Source organism: Mustela lutreola, chromosome 8 (assembly GCF_030435805.1).
Source record: "Mustela lutreola isolate mMusLut2 chromosome 8, mMusLut2.pri, whole genome shotgun sequence".
In the NCBI taxonomy this organism is placed as follows: domain Eukaryota; kingdom Metazoa; phylum Chordata; class Mammalia; order Carnivora; family Mustelidae; genus Mustela; species Mustela lutreola.
This window is the reverse complement of record NC_081297.1, coordinates 141894560-141913030: the sequence shown is the minus strand read 5'-3', so window position 1 is coordinate 141913030 and position 18471 is coordinate 141894560. Positions and strand designations below refer to the sequence as shown.

General features: G+C 42.3%; 1 protein-coding gene across 2 annotated transcripts; it reads left to right on the top strand.

Annotated features, from left to right (window-relative positions):
- Positions 1-914: 914 nt before the first annotated feature.
- DDX17 (DEAD-box helicase 17) lies at positions 915-18435 on the top strand. 2 transcript variants are annotated; one of them, XM_059186979.1, is made up of 13 exons: positions 915-1305; positions 5601-5751; positions 6166-6265; positions 6860-6993; positions 7307-7372; positions 9453-9594; positions 9965-10125; positions 10213-10385; positions 10723-10833; positions 11080-11141; positions 12547-12606; positions 16614-16856; positions 17854-18435. In XM_059186979.1, the coding sequence occupies exons 1-13, from the start codon at positions 1256-1258 to the stop codon at positions 18357-18359; spliced, it is 1959 nt and encodes a 652-aa protein (XP_059042962.1). In that variant the 5' UTR covers positions 915-1255; the 3' UTR covers positions 18360-18435. The 2 variants fall into 2 exon arrangements, with proteins under 2 accessions (XP_059042962.1, XP_059042964.1); XM_059186981.1 differs by having other exon boundaries at positions 916-1305; positions 16614-16850.
- Positions 18436-18471: the final 36 nt, after the last annotated feature.

Below are 18471 nucleotides of genomic sequence, written 5' to 3'. Positions count from 1 at the left end.
TTGGAAACCAGGTTAGAAGGAATTGAGAGGAATGCGGTCCGGCCTGATTAAAAACACGTGCTTACGCCTTCACCTTTTCTGTGTCCAAGGGCCATCGCTTTTAGCTCTTCTCGTCTGGGGAAAGCGCTAAGGATCAGCCAGGGCCTCCTGAGGCAGGGCCGAGGAATGGCCACCAAGCGTCCCAGGTGTCTACCTCAACAGCTCTACCCACGTTTTGGTTGTTAGCCAACCGTGCTCAGCCAGGGACAGTGTAAATATTCTGCTCAGAAAATGCACTTCAGTGATAGTAAGAAGTGCTTTAACCTAACTGGGACGTCCTCAACCGATCACCTCCCAAAGAACGGACAATGTGCATCCATCATGGCCGCCGGCAACAGCGCAGCAACAGGCAAGCAAAGAAAATGGCGCCGGGGCGCGCGGCCAGTGACGGTAGGCCCAGGCTGGTGCGGCCATCTACGAGCGCCAGCCGAGGCCCCTAACGACCTGCCCGGGCTTAAGACGCCTGAACACCCTGACACTTGGCGACTGCAACATGGAGGACAGTTATTGTGTCCGCAAAGCCACTTGCGCAAGGAGGCCCGGGTTCCGGCTCGCGTTCGGAACCCCGCAAAATCCTCTATTCTCCGAACAGAATGCGTTACGCACACTGCGCATCTTCGCAATAGTGGGCCGGGTAACGACGCAAAGAATGTTACGTCGCACCGGAGGCTCTTCCCCCTCACCCCACCCCACGTTCTAGTTCAGGTGGCGCGAGAGCTCTACGCCCGCTTCGTACTTTATTTTTCTTCTATTGACTGCAAAACGTGCCCGTCTGCGCAAGTGACGTAAAGTGCTTCCAAGAATAACCGTAGTACTCCGCCAAGCCCTCGGGCTATTCCAAGACGCTGTTTACGTATCGTCTCCGACGTACGTAGCGTTAAGCTGGAGCAGTCTCAGCGCCGGCCGCCATTTTGTGCAGTAGCTGGGGAGGAAGGAGACGCCTAAACCGCGGCACTGCCGGGTTTGAGCGTAGCCAAACCTACCCACTGTTTTTATAACCCCGATTCTCTGTATTTTGCTCCCGTCTCCGACGAGAGAGGCGGCGACGGTGGCGTCTGCGACGGGAGACAGCGCGTCGGAGCGAGAGAGCGCCGCGCCTGCCGCCGCCCCAACAGCGGAGGCGCCGCCGCCATCGGTCGTCACCAGACCGGAGCCGCAGGCCCTCCCGAGCCCGGCCATCCGTGCCCCGCTCCCAGATCTTTATCCGTTTGGGACCATGCGCGGAGGCGGCTTTGGGGACCGGGACCGGGATCGTGACCGTGGAGGGTAAGGGGGGAGGGGGAGAGGGAAGGCCTCGAGTGTGCGTGGGCCGGGGGGAGGGGGAAGGTTGTTTGCTGAGGGAACCGTAGCTTGCGGCCGAGAGGGGGACCTGGAGCGGACTGCGGGCCTGGGACCGACGCCTCGACAACGGGAGGCGACGCGTTCCTGGGACATAAGAGCGGTTATGGTGGGTGGGCTTGCGCCCCGGGATCACCGGTGACCCGGCGAGGGGGGGCGGCCTGGCGACGCCCCAGCCCCTCCTTGCGGACCGCCGTCGTGGCGGGGAGCGGGAGCGACCCCCGAGCGCCGCGGACCTGGCCGGGCCTCGCCTCGCTGCCCGGGTTTCGAGCCCCGCCGATTTGGGCAAGTCATTTGATCTCCAGGCCTCCGAGTTCCTATGTAAAACACGGATGTTCTTGCTGAGAAGAGGAGGAGGTCTCCGAATGCGGCCTGGGAAAATCTTGATGCCAAATGGCTTCCCTTACGTTATCTGTCGCCAGAGAGGACTGTGAATGGCGCTGCAAAGTAGAGACCAAGAACCTGATCACTAGTTTAAATACATCTTTAAATCCCCTTTAGTCCTATTTCAGATAATTCGAAGGGAGCACATTGGACAGTGAAGCCCGGGAATTGTTCATCATCTAAAGGATCATATTTGAGGAGGAAGGGGTTTTTTGTTTGTTTAATTATTACTACAGGATTCCTCCCCATAGCGCGTTCTTTTTTCCTCCAGTTGGCCTGGGGTATTTTCCCAGCGTGGGTAGAAAGTTTTCGATGGGATAATGCCACAGTTGAAAGTTAACAAGATTAAACCTGAAGTCTTCCCAGATAACAGATTGAGATCTTAACATCAGTTAAAGGAAAAAGTTGATTAAGAGATTGATGCTCCTCTGTGCTGTTACTTTTTTGTAATAAACCTCTTACCTCTGGATAAAAAGTAATGGAAAGCCAGTTATTGATACATACGTGACCTTGTGCAAGATCCTGGACCTTTTTGTGAGCCTAGTGGGCATCGTCATTGCCTTTACTTTGCATTGTTCTCAGGAATTGAGGTACTACCTGAAATTGTCTCTTATTAGTAGGTGTTCTGTTAATGATACTTTCTCCAAACATTGTCTTTTGTGGTTCAAACACAGGACTCCTGTTCTAGTCACAAGCACTTCAATTATCACCTGAATTACAAAATAAAAAATTTATACCTTGTTAGAAAGGAAAATACGTAATGTTAAATTTGGAGGGCTAGAAGTGGAATATTTGCTTAGTGTTTCACAGTATAGCTATATTTAGAAGTGAATTTCAGTGCAACCACTTAAGACAAAGAACTTGACATTACCCAGCAGAAAATGACCCAGTAATTCCTCTCTTAAGCTTTATACCCCAGATGGTAAAGCCCAGAGAAATCCTTGTACATGTTCCCCGGGATTCACGGAGAAAAATGTTATTACCAGCACTGTTTGTGACAGAAAGTGGGGTGTCCATACAGTAGAATATAATACAGCAGTGAAAAGAGAAAACTTCTATCAAGTTTTCTTGATGACTCACAAGTGAAAACTCAAGTTGTGGTAAAAAAGGATAATACCTAGAAGGATACATACAACAAGACTCAAAAAGCAAAATTAGTGGTGGTAGGTACAGGGTTTGTAAACTTGAAATAGCTACAGGGAGCTACCAAGGTACTGATAATCTGTTTCTTGGATGTGGGTGTTTGGTTTAGAAGTTTAACCATAATACGTTTTAACAAAAATTAATTTGAAAAAGTGAATTATCCATACCTAACCCCATATTGACTATCAGATGACATTTTTTTTAAAAGCTTTAAAGACTTGAAACAAAATGGCAGTTTTTCATAAGGTCTGTGTCCTAATTCTCCATTTACCATGAAATTTCATTTATGATTTGAATAGATACATTTTTTTTAATTATTACTATTTCTTTAAAAAATTTTCTATTTTTTATTAACATGATGTATTATTAGCCCCAGGGGTACAGGTCTGTGAATCACCAGGTTAGATAGCTGTATTCTTAACTGAATGTTAATGAAGCTGAAATGGATTATTATTTTGAAAAGGAAATGGAAGTGTGGTCAGTGTACATGTAAAATCCAAGTTATGTGCCTTGTACATTTAAACTAGCATGATAATTGCATGTAAATCTTCAGACCTGCATTTACTGCAAAGCAATCAAAATATTTAATGAGCAGTATAGTATGCCAGGGATTAGGATGTGTGCATCTTCGAAGGATGGCAAGAATGTGCTCAAAAATTCTGTAAGAGTAAGAGGCCATCTTGAATATTGAGGGAAGCTTTAATTAGAAAGGTGGAAGACAGCGTATTTTTAAAGAACCCTGTGTTTCAAATTACATCTGTGGTATAGAATGATAGATCTTGGTTAAATGGTCAGGGCAGTAGAGAGATAAGAGAAACCTCTTTCTTCCTTTGAGTAAGCCTTAAAAGGAATGTCGCTTTCCAGAGTTCTCTGTTCTTGTGGATCATTAGTTTAAGGTCCAGGTAGCATGGGAATGCAGAAGCGTTGGAATGCAGGAGAAGCATTGAAACAGCATCTACTAGGAGCCACGTAAATTACTATAAACTAGGGTGACAGTCTCTAAAAATTGGTATTACAATTCTTCGTAAACCTGACGATCTATTACAGATGTGCGATACAGATGTGCGATGGTTCATTTGTAAAAGGCGGAGGGGTTTATCCAGGTGGTCTTAAAAGATGATTGTCTGTTGTTCAGTATTGAGCTTTGGGCCTGAGGGCAAGGTGAAGATGTAATCGATACTGTTTCTTCAATATATGTATATATCTTAGCTTCTGTTTTGATTCCTGATCTCTCACCAGTTCAGTAGTGTAAATGGAATCCATCAAGTTCTACCTATTGAGTGAAGATACTTAGTGGTCCCAAGAAAATTTTCCTGCCATCAGTCATTGTATGTTTGTATTTAGAGAAATGTCTAGCTGAGTAAGTTTTAGGAACACTCTAAATTCCAGGAAATTGAGACCCTTTAAAATAATACAGCTACTGCCTGTTAATTACAAAGTGGAACCATCAGCAAGATGATGTTATGAGTGGCTTAGAGTGAAAAAGGGAAGTTAAATTCAAATTCAGAGTAAGGAAACTGAATGAAAACACAGTGTAAGTGTATACTACTTGTATAAGAAGCAATGCCCCACACTTTAATAGGTCAAAGTATGGAAATGAGGAAAAGTTGGAACATTGTGAGTTTGTATTCCAGTTGAACTTGTCTGTTAGGAATGTTAGATAAAACAAAGATTGGCTTTAAACGTTAGTTTTTTAAACTTTAAATAAGGGGTGCCTGGCAGGTTCAGTAGAGCATGTGACTCTTGATCTTGGGATCGTGAGTTTGAACCCTGTATTGGGTGTAGAGATTACTGAAAAGAATAAACTTAAGGTAAAACCTTAAGACTTTATGGTAAATTTATAGTTACTAATACTATTTCCCTGGGAACAAAAAGGTGAGGATGAAGAGGAAAAAGAGGTCATAAAACAGTTCTGGCTGTTCATTAGCACGCTAAATGGAAGAATAGCCTACTAGTCTTCGAGGGGGCCGAGTAGTTTTCTTTAGATTAGCAGGCAGTAGGAGTGCTTATCACAGTTCTAGATAAAAGGTTCAAGATACTCTTCCAAGTGTGGGGCGACAGGGCTTGAAATACATTTTTTTTAACCTGTCCACAGTATTGCCTTTAATATTGAACATAAGCTAATGTCTTCCCTTGCATATATGTCTGAATATTACACAGGAATAGAGACTTCTGTTATACTCAATATCTCCAGCACGACTTAAAACACTACTTGGTACAGTGACTATTTGCTCAATGAATACAGTTATGCCAAATTGTACTGAGTGATTACTATGCCAGATACTTTCTTAAGCACTTAATCTTCATCTCAGTCTCTGAAGTGATAGTATTTTGTCTACATAAGAAACGAGTACAGAGAAGTTAAATTGTTAAAAATCATACCATAAAAGGCAGAATAAAATTTCAAACCTTTTCAGTGATTCTAGAATCTGGTTGTAACCCCTATTAGTTTTCTAAACATAGGAGTTTGATTTTTTTCAGCTATTGTAATCATACCTATAACAATATTATTGGATAATAAAGGAAGTTCTATAAACTTTTCTTTCTTTTAATTCTTTGAATAAGAATTAAAAAAAAAAAAAAACTTGTTGAAGGGGGCTGGTAGTATCCTAAGAGAAAATCTTTTGCTTGTTTTATGCCACCTAAGGTATATTGCTTTTAAAATACTAAAAAACTAAAAATTTTGATGTTTCTAGATTTGGTGCAAGAGGTGGTGGTGGCCTTCCCCCGAAGAAATTTGGTAATCCTGGGGAGCGTTTACGTAAAAAGAAGTGGGATTTGAGTGAGCTCCCCAAGTTTGAGAAGAATTTTTATGTAGAACATCCAGAAGTGGCAAGGCTGACTCCGGTAAGTTTTGGGGATTGATTTCTTTATTTACCTTTTCTATACACAATAATGACCAAGTTGACATATTAGGCATATGATGGAAAGAGTACTTGGTCCTAAATTCCACTATTTCTCCCTCTTCCTAGTTCTCACCATGGGCAGATTACTTAATATTTCTGAGTATCTGTTTTTCTCCTGGGGAAAATGGAACTCTTACCACTTGCTACATTGACTAACAAAGGGGGGGGGTCCTTACAAATTGGTTGAAGTTAAGTATGTTAAGTATGTTAAGTACTGTTACAGCTATTAGAGATGTATTTTCCAGTGTAATCGTGGATTAGATCATTGTTCAGCTTCACTGGAACATAAAGTTTTGCATGTTTGGAATAACTTACTCTTTTTTTTTTTTTTTTTAAACTGTGTTTTCTTCCATAGTACGAGGTTGATGAACTACGCCGAAAGAAGGAAATAACAGTGAGAGGGGGAGATGTTTGTCCTAAACCTGTATTTGCCTTTCATCATGCTAACTTCCCACGTAAGTGTTCTTCAAACCAGGATTGTAAATTGTTAATTTTTATTGAACAGTACATATGGGTAATGGGTTATTTAAAGGTTTTGATTCAGGTTCAGTATTTTGTTGAAGAGTCAAGTAGAAACCTTTCACAAAGATGGTAATATATGTTCCATTTTGTTTTTTAACTTAAAGGCTGGAAGTAAATGCTGTATTGTTGCATAAGAGTTTTTTATATTTATAAGTTCTTTGTTTTAAAACTGAGTTTTTCATCTTCTTCTAGAAGTTTGCCTCTGCCTTTTAGAAAACAAAGAATTGGCTTTCCAGCTGGGTATAACTTGGCAAATAATATGTGACCAACAACCATGTGCCCATGCTAGAGACACTAGGTCTGTGGTTTTAAAATATTGAAAGGAAGGGGGATAGATAGCTAAGGCAACAGTCCTCTGAGGTAGTAGTCAGCAGGTCAGAGATTAAGTAACTATAGAAAGAAATGGCACTTTTCTTGGAGAGATACAAAGCTGGGTAAATCTTTCCCTTAATAAGTTGAACAGTTTTTTAGAGTTCTGGCTGTGTCCTTAGTTGTACCTAAAAGTGCTGACATCTGTTCCCTTACAGAGTATGTGATGGACGTGTTGATGGATCAGCACTTTACAGAACCAACTCCAATTCAGTGCCAGGGATTTCCTTTGGCTCTCAGTGGCCGAGACATGGTGGGCATCGCTCAGACTGGCTCTGGGAAGACTCTGGCGGTAGGTACCACCAGCAAGGGAATGTTAACATGATGGTAATTTATTTTGCTATTCTGATTATCCTGCTAATTAATAATTCTTAAAAAAAATTCTGATTCAGATAGTATAGGTAATATTTCAGGTTTCTTAGCTATGGGAAATGTGTGCAAGTATTTTGTGTTCTAATTCACCTTGCACATAATGTGTAACAGCTGTGAGTTCTGATTTCACTTTTGTGGTTAGGTGTTATCAGTTAACTGTGATAATGTAGGATAATGGTTTAGTTTTGGAATAAAACAATTGTTTTATTGTTCTTTCTCCCCTTCTCCCCTAGTATTTGCTGCCGGCGATTGTCCATATTAACCACCAGCCGTACTTGGAAAGGGGGGATGGCCCAATTGTAAGTGTGTTCATAATTCTAAAAACAAGCATAATTTAATGATAACTGTTTCAGGCACTGTGCTTGGCCTGTGTTTTCAGATTTCATTCTCCAACCCACCCTCCATACCTGGAAATAAAGTTACCTCTACCTTCTTGATAAAATTTTGATACAGCACTATTAAGTGATCAGTCTAAAGTCATACAGCTGTTAAGTGGCTGAGTTTGAATTTGAACCAGCCTTACTCTTAACCGCTATGCGTACTGCCTTAATACTGCTTCATAATACTGCATTTATTCTGCAGTAATTTTTTTTTTAATAAAGATTTTTATTTATTTATTTGATAGAGATCACAAGTAGGCAGAGAGGAAGGGAAGCAGGCTCCCTGCTGAACAGAGAACCCGATGCGGGGCTCAATCCCAGGACCCCAGGATTATGACCTGAGCCGAAGGCAGAGGCTCAACCCACTGAGCCACCCAGGCACCCCTCTGCAGTAAATTCTAATACAGTTTTGAATTGCTTGTTGATTGTGTGAGGAATAAGGAAGTATGAAATGATGTCCCTGCCATGTATATGTAAGTCAGATTTAGGCTATGTATTATTTGTGGTTAAGTAATATTTTTTTTGTAAAGCTTTTACTTATTTATTTGACAGAGATCACAAGTAGGCAGAGAGGTAGGCAGAGGGGGCAGGGCAAGCAGTCTCCCCGCTGAGCAGAGAACCCGATGTGGGGCTCGATCCCAGGACCCTAGGATCATGACCTGAGCCGAATACAGAGGCTTAACCCACTGAGCCACCCAGGTGCCCGGGTTAAGTAATATTTTTGTAAATGTTTATAGGGCAGTCTGGTTTTCTGGCTTTATTATTTTCACTTAAGCTACTTTGTGTAAAATGTGTGTAGTGGTTATGGAACATTTTTTAATACCTTCTTAACCTGCTTTTTAAGAATTGAGGCCTGACTGGCTCTTGAGCTCAGGGTTGTGAGTTGGAGCCCCATGATGGGTGTAGAGATAACTTAAAAATAAAATCTTTTTTTTTTTTTTTTTAAAGATTTTATTTATTTATTTGACAGAGGGAGTAGGAGAGGGAGATGCAGGCTCCCCACTGAGCAGGGAGCCCAATGCGGAGATCGATCCCAGAACCCTGGGATCATGACCTGAGCTGAAGGCAGACGCCTAACAACTGAGCCACTGAGGTGCCCCTTAAAAATAGAATTTAAAAAAAAAAAAAAATGAGCTTGCATTTGATATGTTTTTACAGACAGGTACATTGTTACAGTGTGTCTCAGAATGTTCACAGAAAGGATAATATGTTACTTTGTGATATGAAATCTATTCCCTATGGCCAGTAGAATTAGCTTCATTATTGCTGGCTAATATCTCATGTATTTGTACACAGAACAAGGTGTGTTGTTAACAGTGTATAGGATAACCTGTTTCAAAGAGTTCTAATTTTGTGGTGTTTATGTATAAGTCATTGTTTTTGCTTACAAGTCTAAGAGCTTAAGGTAGAGGTCAGAGAAGTATCTGCTTGTCTATTTCCTTATTCATTTGTTTTTTTCCTAATAGTTAATCCATGGTTAAAGCCACTTGTTCATCTTGTAAGAGTTGTTTAGTTAAAAGTAGGTAACAATCTGTAAATCCACTCAAACAGCACACTGACTATAATGCATCCTGTATCAAAAGTAAATTCCGGGGCAACTGGGTGGCTCAGTGGATTAAGCCTCTGCCTTCAGCTGGGGTCATGATCTCTGGGTCCTGGGATCGAGCCCCGCATCGGGCTCTCTGCCTAGTTGGGAGCCTGCTTCCCCCGCTCTCTTTCTGCTTGCTTCTCTGCCTGCTTGTGATCTCTGTCAAATAAACAAATAAAATATTAAAAAGAAAAAGTAAATCCTGTATCAAAAGCACATGTCATTTTATAAGCTAAATGTTCTCCATTTTTAGCCACACTCCAGTGCACTTGTCTTAACCTGTGCCTTTCCCATCTCCTCACATAATTTTAAAGTACCAGATTAGACAATACAGAAAGAACTTAGATTACCTTTTTGGGTTTTTTTCTTTTTTAACTTGGGATAGGTGTCTTAAACATGTGTTTGTTTTAGTGTCTAGTTCTGGCTCCTACCAGAGAGCTTGCCCAGCAAGTGCAGCAGGTGGCTGATGACTACGGCAAATGTTCTAGATTGAAGAGTACTTGCATTTATGGAGGTGCTCCTAAGGGTCCTCAGATTCGAGACTTGGAGAGAGGTAATTTTTTTAAAAATTAATGATTTTTCTCACTTTACCAGTTTTTATGAGTGAAGTTGGAGAGGAAAATAAAATAGTGGGTTCTTGTTGGGAAAAAAAGGTGTTTCAGCATCTTAGAAATTCTCAGGTGTGGTTTAATTGCTCTTAAAGGAATGCTTAACGTAGTTAGAGACTGAAACTTTGTGGCGATTTGATGATTATACATAAACCTTGTTACGTCATGCTTTCCAAGTACTGTGTTAAAATTCAGCTGGTCCTCTGCAGCATCGAATGCAGCCACCAGAGCTGGCACTTCTTAGTTAGCTGAGACTGGTACAGTGTTCATAAATAATTCTTAATTGGCTCCATCTTTGGTGGTGTTTTATAATAGGTGTTGAGATCTGTATAGCTACTCCTGGACGCCTGATAGATTTCCTGGAGTCAGGGAAGACAAATCTTCGCCGATGTACTTACCTTGTTTTGGATGAGGCCGACAGGATGCTTGATATGGGCTTTGAACCGCAGATCCGTAAAATTGTGGACCAAATCAGGGTGTGTAAAACTGATGATACCCTGTCTTTATACTCATTGGCTGTCACAGTTCATTAGCCTAAAAGAAAGCTTTTCTTTTCCTGGTAGCCTGATAGGCAGACATTGATGTGGAGCGCAACCTGGCCAAAAGAAGTAAGACAGCTTGCAGAGGATTTCCTTCGGGATTACACCCAGATCAATGTGGGCAATCTGGAGTTGAGTGCCAACCACAACATCCTCCAGATTGTGGATGTCTGCATGGAAAGTGAAAAAGACCACAAGTAAGATTTTACTCTTTTGATAATGCTGTTAAAGCTTTCCTAATAATCCTCCCAAGAGTTAAAGCACTGAAGTCTGAAATTTTTTGAGGCCCCAAAACAGTAAAAGCAGCACTAGCTTTCCATCTACCCATTCTTTATCTCATTCTCCAGAGCATTGTGGTTACAAGCAAGGATTCTGCACCCTTAAAATTAAGTCCCAGTTCACATAGTTATCAGCTGTATAAAAAAACGTAAAAAGAAAGTACTGTGGCTTTGGAGAGTTGATATTGTAGACGTAGCTTTTACATTATGTACGGGGAGGTCATCTCTGAATGTGTTCATTTTTACTCGTCTTCAGGTTGATCCAACTCATGGAGGAAATAATGGCTGAGAAAGAAAATAAGACAATAATATTTGTAGAAACAAAGAGACGCTGTGATGACCTCACTCGAAGGATGCGCAGAGATGGGTGAGTCCTGCGCGGAAGTAATTAGCCACAGGTATATATAGTTCAGTAGGACTTTCTAAGTTGGTGTGATGGATGTTCTATACTATTTCAGTAATATCTGACATGCACTTAGCTCTTCGGATGGACAGGGTAGTCTATTCATGTAGCGTAATAAACCTTGAGAACTCCATGTGGTAGTGCTTTTTAAAGTTTAGTTCGCCTCTCTTTAAAGTATTTCTGAAATATTGGTCACTTTTCTTCTGACAGTTGGCCAGCTATGTGTATCCATGGAGACAAGAGTCAACCAGAAAGAGATTGGGTACTTAATGGTGAGTTCAGAACTGAACATTGTCCATATTCTGTTTTAGGGATAGGCAGACTTTCTGTAAAGGGTCAAGAAGTAAATATTTTCTGCTTTGCAAACTGTACAGTGGCTTGTGTCACAGTCATTGGCTGTGATGTAATAGCAAAAAGATGGTCCTAGGCAGTGTGTAAAGAAACAATCTTGCTTTGTTGTAGTAAAATAGTTAAGACAGATATTATCAGATTGAATTTGTAGGCCAGAGTTGGCCCACCTTTGCTCTTGTTAAATGAGTATTAGGGACGTTTTGTAACATATCTCTACTGTCCTTGAAGGTCAGTAATACTGGCTGTTCATACTTTCTCGTAACTTAGACCACCCTTTATTTAATAAGATCTTCTCCTTTTTGATGTTCTGATGTTTATCGGCCTGAGAATTACCCAAAACCCTATTCTTCTGGGGCTTGGGGTTGGGGGGTGGTGGTGGTGTTTTTAAGAGAGAGCTGTTGAGCAGGGGGAAGGGCAGAGGGAGAGGGAGAGAGACTCTCAAGCTGACTCTGTGCTGAGCTCAGAGTCTGTGTGGGTGTCAATCTCACGACCCTGAGATCATGACCCAAGCTGAAACCGAGAGTTGGATACTCAGTGGATGATGCCACCCAGATGTTCCTACTTTGGGGATTTTTATGGAGGCTTCATGGCATAGGCCTGATTTTCTCTTCCCTTCCCCAAGGATGGGGGGTGAGGCTGAAAGTTCCAAGCTCCCTTATAAGCATGGCTTGGTTTTTCTAGTGACCAGCCCCATCCCGAAGCTCTCCAGGATTCCACAAAGTAGTGTCTCGGCACAAGACAGCTCTTATCACTCAGGAAATTCTGAGGGACTTGGGGTCTCCGTGTCGGGAACCAGGCAAGGTCAAAGACCAGGAATAAAAGATTCCCCTAACCGTCTCTGTACAAGGGTTTTAGGAGCTCAGGGCCAGGACTAGGGGGCAGAGACTAATACATACACTTGGTTACTTCAAAGGAAAGTAGTTTCTCCTTTGATACTACATCTTAAAATTGCTTTCTTCCCCACCCCCTACTTCTGGCTTTATTTCGTTTGGAAGGTAACCTCAGTGTCGTAATTCCAGGGGAAAAATTCTAGCTCATTTTAATTTTGTTATAAATTGCTACACAGTTAGTAGTACTTCATTATTAGAGGTGTTTTTTGGTCCGTTGTTCCTCTGTTACGAGTGAGCATAATAAAGCTATTCAAAGAAGTACTGTTTCCCTTGAATTTAAAAGAGCGCGGCATGTTCTGGCACCATTATTTGAAGTTTAACCTGGTAAAATAAAAAGGCCAGATGGTTAGGAATGTTTGTATGGTCATTTTATAAAGGTAACCACTCAGCCTTGGTTGTATAACTTGGCTTTCTTGGCACTCTGCTTGTTTTACAGAGTTCCGTTCAGGAAAGGCACCCATCCTCATTGCCACAGATGTAGCCTCCCGTGGGCTAGGTTTGTATAGATAGGGGTCTCTGTCAATGGTATATGTATCTTTCGGTTTAAAGATTTGTTTGTCATTTCAAACTAGAGTTTGTATATACGTGTGTTGAGATAATTGTTTACAAGAGAAGAATACAAAGTGTGACCCCCCCCCCCACTTCTTTTAACCTTGGTTCTTGTTTTTTTGTTTTTTTGTTTTTCCTTTTATTTTCAAAGTCTCTTCCTGCTCCTGACAAATAGGCTTTGGTCTGCAGCAAGGCCTAGGCATGACTGTGGAAACAGTTAGAGGGGCAGGAGACATTCAGTTGAACAGCTCAGCTTCTTCCTGGTTTTATTCTCTTCCCTGGCTGGGTGGAAGGAGCCTGATTGAACCTGGCTGATGGAAGCTGTGTCCACAGTTGTCCTCCCTGTGCCAGTCCATCTGTACCAGATGTGTGTGTGGAAGCCCAATTCCTTGAAGGCTAACATATATTCTTGGGAGTTAATAAGTCTATAAATATGTTATCATTCAGCAGTTAAGTCTACATTGCCCAGTTTTATTTACTGGTATAAAATTACCATGGACACTCAGTTATCCCCTCTGCCCACCCATGTTCTATATCATCAATGTGCTGTTTCCCAATTTAAGAACTTCATTTGAAGCTCGTGTTCTTCTGGAGTTTTCCCACCCATTATGATTTAAGATTTAAAGAACAACTTTGTGGTACTTTATCCCATTATTCTGAGGTAAACAGGTATAACTCAAAACTTTTGTATTAGAAAAAGAGGACATTATCTCTATCACAAAGATCTTTTTAAATTATTGGCAGGTGTTTAATCTCTTGCCTAGTAAGGTCAGAAGTACCGTATTCCCTTACAGTATTTAACATAAAGGGGATAAGTGTTCAGCCGGAGTACAAAAGAATGAAGGCTTTCTATACATAGCATTCATCATTCCCTCCTTCAGAGGTGGTGACCTGCAGCCATGACTGAAACTTGTCTCTGCCCTCTGAGGTCATGTCTGGATCTGTGCGGTTAGAACTCGGGCCTGTTGGGAGAAGAGGCTGAGGCCTGAAAGCAGTTTACACAAAAGCTTTCAGTGATGGTGGTTTTTAAACAGGCTTGCTATGTGCTGGTAGCTTCTTTGTGCATCTTGCCTAGACAATTAAAAATATTTGTTCCTTTTCCCCCTGCATTTCTAAACCAAATCAATTGGCTGCCATTAGAATAATTTAGACTCTTACCCTGCCCCCACTCATCCATGTGAGGGGAGAGGGAAGGTACCTGAGTCTGTTTCTTGTTACTCAGCATCAGTGCTTGTTTCGGGCCCCTTGTTTGCTGCCTTGTAAAAATCAAAAGGAGGGGGAAAACCCACCAAAATGGCAGAATGCTGACCAAGGTCCTACAAGATCCTGGAAAGTGAAGGCTTCTACCTCACAGACAGGGGTGCAATTTTCAGCTGAGTCACCAGGCCTTTTTTCACTTCCTGTCGAGCGATGGCCTCTTAAATGTTCCCTTCAGGTAAGTTCTTCACTTCCCGTAGTTTTACAGTAGTCCTCCTCAGGAAGCCACTAGTCCCTTTCCACTGGGATAGTTTTAATTTTTTCCTTTTTTGTTTTTTTGTTTTTGTTTTTTTTTTTTTTTTGTTTTGTTTTTTTTTTGTTTAAGCTACACACTGTGAAACTAAAAGTATTGAATTTATTTTGTTTTGTTTTTTAACAGAAGCTTTGCTAGCAGCTGCAGATCACTCAGTACATGGCCGAGGCAAATCTGCATTGGCCCGAAGCCGCTCTAGATGAGCCTGTTGGTTCCTTTCAGTCCCGCCCACTTAGTGAACGGATGCTCAGGCCATGTCCTAGGGCTTGTCAGACAGAAAGTTGTTCTCCTAGGCAGCTGGCCAAAACATTAACTTCTCAATTTCTTATCCTGCTACAGCATCTTCTCTAAAGGCAGCAAGATTATATTGTGGCAGCGCACAAGTAACATCAGGGCAGGCTTGACTGGAGAAAACCAGATTCTGCGCTTGCTCCTGTGTGCCCTGAGCCAGCCCTGTGTGTACACACAGGACACCTTTCTAGTGTGAAGACCTGGCACCATGTCTGTCCCCTGTTGAAGCCCTCCAGAAATACTCCTAAGTCTTAGTTTCTGAACTATTGACTCCAGTCCCCAGTGCTTTCTGCTAGGAAAGCACACATCTGCGCGTTTAGTGCAGTCCCTCAGCTTGCTCTGCTCCCCATGGTCAAACACCGTGGGACTGACTAAGGAGCATTATCCCAGCTCCGAAGACCTGGCCATGGAGCCTAATTCCCATCCTCTCACCTTCCGTCCATCCTGGCCGTGTCCATTTTTGTTTTTCCTTTGTTGCATCAACGACCCTAGCCGGAGACTCACGCTGCCCCCTGTGATAACTGCCTTCTCGTCTTTCTGGTGTGATTTCAGGACTTTAGGGGTCAGTAAAGACTGAGGAGCCTTTATTGTAATAAGAAACAGACATTAATGCCCCTTTCTTCACAGGCCCTTTAACAACAGCTGAATTTTTTTTTTTTTTTTTTAATCATCTCCCCTTTCCCCTGAAATTAATCCAGTCTGGGCAATAGATGCAGTCTGACCCTTTGGATGTAACTTACATTTTTTTATTAATTATTTTTTTCTACAATCACCCCAATTATCCTTGGGGGAGGCGTTGGAGGACCTGAAATTTTTACCCGAACCCAGGTTCTCCGGCGCTTGGCAACCAAATGGGGCTACAGAGAAGCATCTAAGCCAGTTCACAGAGCGAGCGTGTGTGGGGACTTCTCACTGCCACGGACCCTTGATGCATGCTCCCCGCGCTCCAGTGGTCCCGTGTCAGAAGGCGGAGTTTTCGAAAGGAGGCCGCCAAAAATAAAAGGCAAAGAGACGGGATCGGCTGCAGCGGTTTCCCAAAGGAGGAGGGAGTGTGCATCGGTCTGGTAACAAACAGAGAATGTTTTTTAATTATTTATATCACAAAAATCTGTGTTTTATCTAGGATATTTTCTGAATATTCTTTGTAAAATGCAGATTTTTTTTCCACAAAACATTAGGATTCTTTGTTATATTAGATTTGTTTGTTTAAGTAGGTAAAAATATACATTTAGCTGAAAGCATTACACTAACATTTACATACTTGAAGCATTAGGAGGTTATTGAACCCAATTCCCAGCAGTGGATAGAACATTAAACTGGATCTCAAGGTTTCATGGTTTTTCCCACCCTCTTTGGCTATTTAATTTCCCAGGTTACGTAGATAATCTTCAGTAATTGAAGCAAGTACTGAGTTGAAATAACCTTGAGTTGAGCAAAAAACAAAAACAAAAAACCCCTCATTTGGCAGAGCTGGGCTTGGTTTGGTAGTACAGTGAAATTTTAGTGTAATGTGCTCTTGTGGTAATTGAAAGGGGAAAGCTAATTCAGATAATTCTGCAAAGGAAAATAGGTGTGTACTTAACTTTGGCTATGATGAGTTTTTTAAAATATGAGAGCAAACAGTTTTTAATCTAAATATTTCAATTAAGTCTCCTTGAAAATGTAGTAATAAAGTATATGAAGTTTCTTTTCTCATTTTGCTCTGTGACTGGTTTAAAGGTAAGTTTGTTATACTACTGGTAGATTTTGCCAGGCTTCTCCCAACAGAGTAGAAGTAATTGGACCTCGTACCTTATCGGTAGTACCACTTACCTTCTGCATTTCCAGTGTTGAACTGGAATTTGGTAACAATTCCTGCCGGTATATTGGTTCAAATACAGAGGCAGGAGTTTGGATGGTTGGATGGGATTCCCTTGGGAGTTTTACAGCTTGATAAAGATGCCACTTCCTGTGCATGTCCTGAGAATCATTAATCCTCTTTTACTCTGTTGGGATGAGTCTCTTTTTGTTCCTGTTCAGAGTGGTTACTAACTTACTCTTCTTTCCTCTTGCTGTCATCTGCATTCGTGCTTCCCACCTGTTGTTGGCATGTCCTTTACCTTCTCTTTCCCTGCCGCACCAACCTCCGCACTGACTCGTCCTTGGCTTGGAAGATGTGGAAGATGTCAAGTTTGTGATCAACTATGACTATCCAAACAGCTCAGAGGATTATGTGCACCGTATTGGCCGAACAGCCCGTAGCACCAACAAGGGCACCGCTTACACCTTCTTCACGCCAGGGAACCTAAAGCAGGCCAGAGAGCTGATCAAAGTGCTGGAAGAGGCTAATCAGGCGATCAATCCCAAACTGATGCAGTTGGTGGACCACAGAGGAGGCGGCGGAGGAGGGGGTAAGGGTAAGTCCTGGAGTTTTCCAGGTACTGCCAAGGTATCTTTCTGTGCTTATTGTGCCCGTTTTGGGTTGTGTTGTTTTGTTTTTGAGTATGTTGCTTAATAACGGGATAGTGATTAGTAGTTTTTCGTAATCCCTCTTAAGTAAGACCACGTGAAGGGTAGGCCGCTGGCAGGACTGTCCTTTCGCAGCCCAGCATTTCCGTAGACGGCGCTTTAAAACGGACCTTTGTGTTTTGAAGTACACGGTGCATGTTCAGAATTAAGCTGAATTCTGGTTGCTTTTAATACCTTCAAAAGCCTCAGTGTATATTAATAGGTTTTTGGCTTTTCAGGGGAAGAGATGAGTGAGTTCACACTATTCTGTGGTCTTAGAAACAGGTGTAGTTAATGGCTCTGAAAACTGGGTAGTTGCAAAATATACTAGGATCAGAGCCTCTTGACTACCAGTTTGGTTATCATTTTGTCCCAAACTGAACTGCATGCTGAAGCTGTTAAAATTACCTAAGAAGTTTCTTAAATAACAAGGTTTTTGTTTTTTAAGTGGGTTTGGAATTGTGCCTAGGATCCCAAAGCTTGTGAGGTAACTGCGATGCCATCAGGTCCACGAAGGAACATTTAAGAACCACTGCGTACTAGTAGAGGGTCTGGGGAGGGGGGTCTGAACTTAGCCGCTTGTCTTGTTTTTTAACCTGTGGTAAGTCACCTAAACTAACTTTCCCGTTGTTCTTGCGTTTTGAAGATTGTGTTTCTTGGTAAATCCTCAAAGGGGAAAGGGACCTAAAATGGTGACGAGTGGAATGTTCATTCTTTTGAGTATGTCCTATTAAAGAACCAAATTATGGGTATAGTTTCAAAGTAACTGATTTGGAGGCTGGCCTAGCTAAAGATCAAGAAAGAATGTTGAGTACTTTGGTACCTCATAGAGTCTTTGCATCTGGTTGTGTTGGGTTGTGTATCTGGCGTTATTGGCATTAAAAATCCCTCGTGTCCTCCCCTCAGGAGGTCGTTCTCGATACCGGACCACGTCTTCAGCCAACAATCCCAACCTGATGTATCAGGATGAGTGTGACCGGAGGCTTCGAGGAGTCAAAGATGGTGGCCGGAGAGACTCTGCAAGCTATCGGGATCGTAGTGAAACCGATAGAGCCGGTTATGCTAACGGCAGTGGCTATGGAAGTCCAAATTCTGCCTTTGGAGCACAAGCAGGCCAATACACCTATGGTCAAGGCACCTATGGGGCAGCTGCTTATGGCACCAGTGGCTATACAGCCCAAGAATATGGCGCTGGCACTTACGGGGCTAGTAGCACCACCTCAACTGGGAGAAGTTCACAGAGCTCTAGCCAGCAGTTTAGTGGGATAGGCCGGTCTGGGCAGCAGCCACAGCCACTGATGTCACAACAGTTTGCACAGCCTCCAGGAGCTACCAATATGATAGGTTACATGGGGCAGACTGCCTACCAGTACCCCCCTCCTCCTCCTCCCCCTCCTCCTTCACGTAAATGAAACCACTCAAGTGGTAGTGACTTGTGCAGACTTACTACATTTAAAGGAACGCTGTCTTTCCTTTTTTTTTTCTCTTCCCCTTTTTTCTTTCTTTTTCTTTTTTTATTTTTTC